Consider the following 8778-nt stretch of genomic DNA (forward strand, 5'->3'; position numbering starts at 1 on the left):
ACCTGTTAGTGTCAAAAAAACAATTTACTAAGACACAGTGAAAATTCTTGTCAGATGCCTATTCCCTAGAAAAATGCTCTGAGGTGGCAGATCTGAAGGCAGGAAGTGGCCTGGATCTTAAATCAATGCAGATTAGATAGACGACTTCTGAAAGATCTGTGACTTAGTGAATTCTGTGATTCTTCTGCATATTTTTAGTGTTCTGTCAGGCAAACATCAGGGATCTAGTTATGAATAGTTCACAAGTTCCTATTCCTTCCTTGGAGAGGCAGTACCTGACTGTGTGCTCTCTCTCCAGCTGCAGCAGTGCGAAGCAGTGAATGCACATTTCCTTAAACGCTTAACAAGTCTTTTTACTTTGCATTTTAATGGTATTATGAACATGCATATGGTCAGTCATAACATCTCAGATGGCAGCTTACTGAAACAGGAATAATTGCATCACCTAACTATACCCTGAGTTGTTAAATAATTCATTTGAAGGAAACTTCAAGCAGTTCAAAGGTTTTTCATTTACTCTTTAGTTAGTTTATAAGCAAATCAGTATTATTTAATTGAAAAAGAATTATAAATACACAGGGGAATGAATCTTGATTTTGTTACAGCACACAGTAAGGATCTTGCAGAACAGACCCATTCAGCTGCTATTCAGTGACATACAACTTAGCATTGAGTCTTTACTGTGAGTCAGTATGCGAAGTTCAATGGTATTGAGAATATTAAGTATTTCTTTAGTGAAAGAAAAAGATTTCAAGACAAGCACAAATACAAACATATAAGGCAACAGATGTAAAAAAATGTAGTTTGAGTCACTAAAGAGGAACATTCAGTGCTTCAGTGTATCTAATCAAAATACAGAGCAAATATACTCTATATGTTGTATTAGCACATACAAATCTCCACACAAGTCAAACATTTCCGTAATCACTCATAATTAGTCACCTAAGCGATAATCTTCTGCACTCCTAAACACTGTGTTTACATTCCAGTTGGACATGATAATAGAACTTGGTGTCCAGTTTTAAGTTCTAAGAGTCTTGTTGGCAACTAGAAATCTATTTCCTATAGGCAGTAAAGATGAAGTGCAAGTTTATCATAATTGTCTGAAGCAAATTTTTTCCCATCTACTATGCCTTGGTGGGTAAAAGTTTCTTAGGAGTTACTGGTCTCTTGGTTTGCCACAAATGGCTGTGAATGGTAATTGCATCAACACTGGCAGACAAAGTTTTGGCAGGTATGTGGCTAAATTGCTTCCTGTCAGAGTTGTATTTATACAGTCCCTCTATCATTTTCTTTGTGATAGATTTGGGACCTATTCCCGTTAATTTATTGATTTCTTCAGTATCAGGGCAGTAGGTGTACAGAGATCTGAACTGGCAGCCTGAATCCCGGAACAAGATTAAGAAATTATTGGCATCGGATTTTTCCATTTCCTTTAAAAGAAAGAAAGAAAAAGATTCAGAATATGAATTTTGCATTGTAGTCAGAAAACATTCCAAATCACTGGATTGTCATTTTGAATTTGTTTTCTCCCAGAGATGAAACTAACTCTGTCCACTAAAAGATCTTCTTTTCAACCATTAGAATTTGCTAACCTTCACCTATCTAAATTTGGCTAGGGTAGATATCTTTCTCAAGCAAAGCCTTCTTTATTTACACAATTCCAGCTATACTTGTTCAGTTGTACCCTCAAGAACAGACATCCTAACAGGTTTTTTTGTAGAGTAAATAAAAATTCTTCTCCTCATCCATTGCATCGAACTGGTCTCACAGTTGCAAATTTGGGCACAGGAAACCTCAGGTGCATCTCAACATGCCTGAAAGATCCTGTGGTGCTAAAATGGAGTTTCAGTCATCCCTAAATCCATTTACATTTGGTCAAACCATAATGTCAGTTGAAGTGTATCAAACAAAAGTTCTGTATTAGCTGAAATCTTCAGATTCCTATTCCACCTAACACAACTTCTGTGGGACGTGTGCCCTGAACATGTACAGCTTCTATCAAGTGATGCTTCATCCTAGAGTTAAGCACAGCATTTTTGCAGCTGTTCTTTTCCTGGGATTTCTGGGGGTCATTTTGCTCCCACATACTTGACCTGAAAGAGGCTGTTCTGATTTCTCACTTGGTATTTCCAAAAAGTAGCTAGAAAGACAGAGAAAGCAGCACCTCGACATGAATGCAGAAGAAATACGAAGAAGAAAGGGCAAGAAATACTGCTGTGAAATTTATTCCAGGAAAGAAATTAAATCTGAATCCCAAGGATCTGTGTTCTTTGATCTATTTAATCTGTCAAATCTATTTAATTTGTTGCAGTTGGTAAGAGGAACAGTCCCATACTCTCAAGGCTCAGATCCCATGTTATTCATTTTGCATGGAAACACACTGGTCCCTGATTTCTCACCCTTACTATATTTATGCATCTTCAGAAAGGTTTATACCAGCGTAAGAGAGAAGACTGGAATGCACCTTCCTGTAATATAAAGTCCTGAATTTGCCCTACTGCTTGGAAACTGGAGAAGAGCCTAGAAGGAATGTATTTCAGTTCTTTCTGTTCCTGAGAGTGCTGTGTTTCAGTTCTGAAGTTCCCAATCTGAGGATGTGTATGTGGAAGGGAAAACAACTTTGTGAGCAAATTCTAAAAGTCTACATTCTCAAGTTCTCATGTAAAAAAGCAGGAACTATTCATTAACACGTGAATTAATTCAGCTTCCTGTGCTGCATGTACAATGCAACAGCTATTGTTTCTATAGCACTGGAGACCTTTTCTGCAGACACAGGAAGCAAGTCACAGAAGTTACTCAATCCCTTCACTATGAGCTGCCATAACCTCAGAAGATTCCTTCCAATATTTCATTTATACCTAAGCATCTCTGTAATCTCTGACTGTGCTTTGACTTAGGTGTCTATGCTTTTAGAGGACAAATACCCTTACCTCCAGTATCTTTTTCTTTTGACCTTCATTTACTTTTCCAGCCAGACAGCAATGTGCCAGTGCATTCTGAATTATGTACTTGTTGGATTTAGCGCTGGGTTCCTTGAAGAGCTTTGGTCCTATGGAAGAGGAATGACAAATCAGCTAAGTTAATCAGTAAGCCAACAAAGAGTTAAATGCTGTAAAGCACTTCTGGTATGGACCCTTCATATGCATAAAAACAAATCCAGGAATAAACTGGAATTAGGCTAGTGACCACAAACTGATGAACAAGTAAAATGTAATTATTTCAGCTGTCACTGACTTTACCTACAAATGTCTTTCATTATTAAATCATTATTACTGACAGCCTTGTAAATATATTTTCTCTTAGAGCCCTTTTTTATGAACAGAAAAATATTTTGCTTTTTCTAACAAAAATTTCAGTTGTACAGGAGAGAGCAAAGTCTTTCTTTTTATTTTTCTACATCTGTGATTTCAAGGATGAGAGGTATAACAATGAAGTAGGTGCAGTGCTTAGAGTAACTGTTGCCTGTCCACATTGGAATTCCAGAAATGTTTTACCCAAAACCAGGGATAAAAGCTCTGGTCTGACACTTGTCAGGTTATTGTGTCTGTAAAAAGACTTGATTCATCTGCTTGAAGGAGAAATCTCCTGTGTTTTAATTTCTGAAACAGATGTGTACTTGTAACAAGGTCATTTAAAAAACAACTTGTAAGTACCAATTCCAAGTCTTAGAAAGGAAATGAATATATAAGCAATAGCTCATGAACTTGCAGATTAAATCTCAGCTTGTCTATGCTTTGGGGAAAAAAAGCCTAGAATAAACAGAAAAAGGCTCTATGAAATCTGACTGACAGAATGAAGATACTGAAGCACATGAAAAAAGCAGTCTTCAATTCCTAGGAACTGTATATGCCTTTGTTATGTAGAGGTTATTTTTAAGCAATCATTAAAAGATGCTCTTCAGCACAGAGTCTTCATCAGAAAACTCACAAGACCCCCCAGGCAAAGTCTCACTGTCCCCCCTGTCACTCAGTTTGACATGCATGTGCCACAAACTGACTGCAGTTCCATGATTTAAAAACAGGTAAGTACTTTCTGAAGAACACTTTTCCTTTTGCCTCTCCAAACCACAGTTTCATCAGAAAGCAGATGAGATTATTTGCAAAACAAACACTTGCCAGCACAGACAAAGCAATGCAGGCCTGTAAATCATACTTGATCTGAAAAGTTTATTGAAAATACCTAATGTTATTCTTTTTCATTAAGAAAGTGATATTAGGTGGGCAGAAATGGAGCTTTTATAATCCTGATGATTATTATAATATAATATCACAATTATCACATGATGTGTATTTGGAGAAAAGGGATGAAAATACCATTATTTGAGTCATAATATACTAAAGAATTAGTAGTCAGACTGCAAAATTTCTAAGAAACAACAAAGGATCTGTTAGGAAAGAAAGGGTGTGGAATATTTATATTCGCATTACTAAGCTGATTTTTTTCCTGTTGCAATTTGGATTCTGATTTTTGTAACTCTATTCTGAATTGAGCCTAAATTTCAACTCTCCTTGCCTTGCTAGAGAGACTACTGACTGCACAGTGCTAAGTGAGCCCATTTGCTGTTCTGAGCCTAACCACAGTTTGTTCTGGTTATCACAAATGCTACTGAGTCACTACTTTTATTTTGGATTTAAAATTTTAACCGTGTATTACTACCCTCTAAAGGAGGTGAAACTAACTTCTATCCATGTCCTCAATCTAGATCTAGGAAGCCAAATCAAGATAACTGAAAACTTTTCATGCACAGAACCACTGCTAGGCAGGTGCTTTTCTGAATGCTGTTGTCACTGACCTGTGTATTCCGTAGCAGAGGCAACTGAGGAAGTTGTAGATGCATTTTCCCAATCTTTTTCTCCATTACGACTGCCACAGCGACTTGGAGATAAAAATCCTTCCACGGATTCAGACCTAAACGTTAATTTTAAAAGCTATTACGAAATTATAATGTGCAGCTGAGAGGCCTTCTAATACAAAAGGAAGGCAAAGGGTATTAGGGCAGAACATAGTGATTTGACTTGTAGACTATAAACCTAAATACACAATATTCATTGACAAAATTAACTGAAAACTGAGTTCATGTACTGTATAAAGTATTGAGTGATGCAAGAACTTGGTATTTAGGCAAGGTACATTAGTCAATTTTTGGGCTCTATCTGAGGGACAGAAACCTAACAGATATTCTTGGTTGTGAAATATAATTAGTAAGTGGGAATTCAGGTTACTTTTAACATTGGTACTGGCAAAACAATGTTCTGTCATGTAGCAAACAAACCAGTTCTTGATAGAATGATAAAGCAAAAACTTAGTTCATTTATCATATCACTACAGCAAGTGACAGTGAGAACTGCTGTATTTAAGACAGCAAAACAATTTCCCCTCTAGTTTTTGTTTTCAGATACAGTAACTTCTGGTACTCTTAACTCTTCAGGCTGTGCTCAAATGTGCACAGTTTTGCATTTAAAGGTCTAAGCAAGATTGTAATTTTTCTTAAATTAGTACCAGATACTTAAGTGTTGTTTTGTTTGTGGTTACTCCAAAAACCAGTCAAATTTTCAGCTTGGAATGAAAGCTTTTCTAAGTGAGAACTAAGGCACAGAATAAGGAAAAAGGTGGTAGTATAGCAACATTTGTGTGCACACTTATTTTCAGTATTGGCACCTGCATAATGAAGATCTCAAAGCTATCACTGAAGTTCTTTCAGTGGGATCATCAAAAGACAATCCTGATACGAGGGAAAGGTGACAGGATGGCTTTGGAAAGATACCGAAAATTCATTCAACTCTGTTCATTTCAGAAATTTGTCCTGAATTTCATAATGTTTTAAAAGTCTCAGTCCCTTGAATCAAACCCAAAGCCAGAGGAAGATGCAGTGTTCATTACAAACATAGTACAGCACTGCACAAACACAACTCCATAGACAACTCATCTCCTATAGTCTGTGTAGATGAGCTACATTAAGCCTCTGCTAATAGCTAATATAGCTGGAGGAAATCCCAATAATTTTTAAGAGATGACACAAGATGTTAAGCTACTTGGATCATTTTATTCAAGTTTCTTATGTAATAACTGGAAAGTCAACTCTCAAGACAAGCTGGTAACTGAAAAGCCAACAGAAACCAGCTGCAGCATGTCAGAGCTGATCAGCAATGCACAGTGGCCATGAAAACACGACACATGATCTCAGAGTATGTACTACTCCTTATCAACCCCCTTCTCCTAGTTTGCTTTTCTGCCCCATTTCTTTTCTACACAAAAAAAAATTAGCATTTGTCTGAACATAATTAAGCAGTTACACAGAAATAATAGTTTCCCTCTGAATGATAAGATAAATTTTGCATATAAAACGAAATTTTTTTCTGTTATTTTCAGGTGATTTTAAATGCGAAACAAATTCTAGTGTTTGGAAGAGGCTGAAGTCCTAGTGTGCATTTAATACATCTGTACAACTGCTAAGGGGAATAGAAAAACCCAGAAAAGAAGTTTTTATGTTAAAAAAAAAAGCAACTGCACATGGCATACACGTTTAATAAAACATCCACAAGCTCAGACTTAAATACAAGCAGATGAATTAAAGAGGCTGTCTGAACAGCATTTTGTTTTGACCTCATTTATACCTGCCCAGCTGGTTTACTTGGTAAAATTTGTGAAGCAAATGATTATGGCTTGGTTCCCTAATGCCTGACAGTGGAAACTATCCATGGCTCCAATCAGGAAAACATACCTGTTCTCAGAGTACACAATATACACATGACCTCCTTAAAATTCATGCTAGTTTTACATAGCTGATTATCAAATGTTATGAAACGAAACGGTTATTTCAGCTTTACCTTGGTGTTCTCTTGCCTGACTGCACACTCTCATTGTCCCCTGTATTCAGCGATGCCAATGAAAGACTAGATACTGAAAAAACACGATAAAGCTGTGAACCTGGATAAAAACAAAGTTAAAGCTTATAAACCTATGCAAGTAGCAGAGTCTGTTCATTAGACCCAACACCAGCATCAGAATGTCAGTAAGAGCTTTTATACATGAGACTAACACCCATACATGATATACCTGCATGCATATGTGGTGCACTCCATGTAAACATTTGCTGACACGCAGCCACTGGGGATGGTCTCAGACTAAGCATTAGTGTGAAACATGGGCATGGGAATGCTGGCACTATGCAAATCAAAGAATGCAATCAAAGCTAATAAGTCCTCATGAAAGAGAGCTTAAGAGACTTAATTTAAAGCTTAGGATGGATTCTTTGAAGGTGTTAAGGTGTTTAAATTACACTGGAAGATGGAGGGAAGCAGCTAGAGAAAAATGCAGAATAACAAGGCTACAGGAGTCCATAACAGAAAGAGTCACTGAGCAATCTGGCTACTTATTTTTCCTAATTGCAAATTGGCAATAATTCTTCCAATCATTACTGCAGTTCTTTGGTGTCTAAAAGAAGGCTAAATTGTTCCACATGATTAGTGTTGCTATGTTCGTAACTACACATGCAGTTGGTAAGCAAGCAAAATAGAAAAAAACCCTATGAAATATAAAAGTAATTTTCAATTTTATGTTTGTCAGTGTTAAGTGGGAGTTTGAGCACTCTTACCATATAATCACCATTTTATTTATCAGTCTCATCTCCCAACTTTTATTCATTCTTAGCTCTACAGGTGCAAGAAGAGATTAGTGAAGAAAACATGGGTGTGTGTGAAACTTGAGACGTATTGGTGCCTCCACTGGGTTTTCAGAGAGCTAATGCTTTTGTCTGTTGATATATGCATGCATGCATAGCAGGTAAGTGACATTCATCTCTCCTTTTCTCTTGGCAAATTTTGCTTCCCAGTTTGGTCACGTGCAGCTTCAATTTCACACAAGACACTCATAAATGCACGTGCCTGTTAGTACCAAAACCCAAGCTGGTGTTTTAGCATGAACAGACTCTTTCTCCACATAAACATTTGTTACCTGGTGGACCTTTGATTGGTGTCTTAGGTGATTCAATATGATCTCTATGAATAGATTTGGGCCGTGGCTTTTTTTGTTTGATTGAGAGGGAACGTGGCTTTATGACAGTATCCATGTCTTCCATAAGCTTCAGTTGTTTCCTTCTCATGTATTCCTGCTTAATAAATTCTCGCCGTGCTCGTTCGTCCTCCTTCTTCTGACGTTCTTCTTCTGTTTTGCGTCTGAAAAATTATCAGATAAATTCAGCAGCAGAAACTTGCCAAATAAAGTTTCAGCTAGCACAGTGAGGACGACACAGGTGTCAGATCGTTGGAACTTTAGAATTCTCAAACATCAGTAAGAGCCAATTGTGCTGGTTTTCGCAATTTTCAGACAGTTTAAACTTTCTGGGATACTGTTACTAGTAAATTCCAAACCACATTTACCAGCTTCAGTGCTGCAACTGAGTGAACACTGTGCATTTGTGCAGAAAGAAGCCCCAGGGAACAAACACCCTCTCCCTCAGAATGCCAAGTGTGGGGCAGGGCAGTGCTCTGGGAAGCTGTGCCCAGGCCAGCACAGCTCACGTGTTGAGCCCAAGCCACAGACTGATGCCACCTGCTGACTTTGCAGAGCCAGCTGGCACCTAGCCCCAGCACATCTGGCTCTAACAATAAATATCTTGGATATTCAGAAGCAATTTTTTGACGTATAAGTTACTCTTTTAAGTAAATCAGACTTCATGTTTACCATTACTGATCATTTGAATCAGACATGTAGTTGTACCTTGTCTCTTCCTTCTTATGTTCTAATTCTGCTTCCAGCTGCTGCTTTCGAAGCAAA

The 8778-nt window shown here is 37.5% G+C and overlaps 1 protein-coding gene across 1 annotated transcript in view; it reads right to left on the minus strand.

Moving 5' to 3' along the window:
- Window positions 1-505: 505 nt before the first annotated feature.
- Window positions 506-8778, minus strand: part of LOC103811726 (calmodulin-regulated spectrin-associated protein 2-like) — a gene marked incomplete at its 5' end in the record, with an annotated part of 39462 nt that continues 31189 nt past the window's right edge. Inside the window, 6 exon segments of the mRNA XM_009084715.1 lie at window positions 506-1433; window positions 2934-3052; window positions 4796-4911; window positions 6831-6903; window positions 7957-8177; window positions 8722-8778. The exon segment at window positions 8722-8778 is cut by the window's right edge and continues 31 nt beyond it. Coding sequence (XP_009082963.1) covers window positions 1128-1433; window positions 2934-3052; window positions 4796-4911; window positions 6831-6903; window positions 7957-8177; window positions 8722-8778 — 892 coding nt within the window.

Source organism: Acanthisitta chloris, unplaced genomic scaffold (genome assembly GCF_000695815.1).
Source record: "Acanthisitta chloris isolate BGI_N310 unplaced genomic scaffold, ASM69581v1 scaffold4641, whole genome shotgun sequence".
NCBI lineage: Eukaryota > Metazoa > Chordata > Aves > Passeriformes > Acanthisittidae > Acanthisitta > Acanthisitta chloris.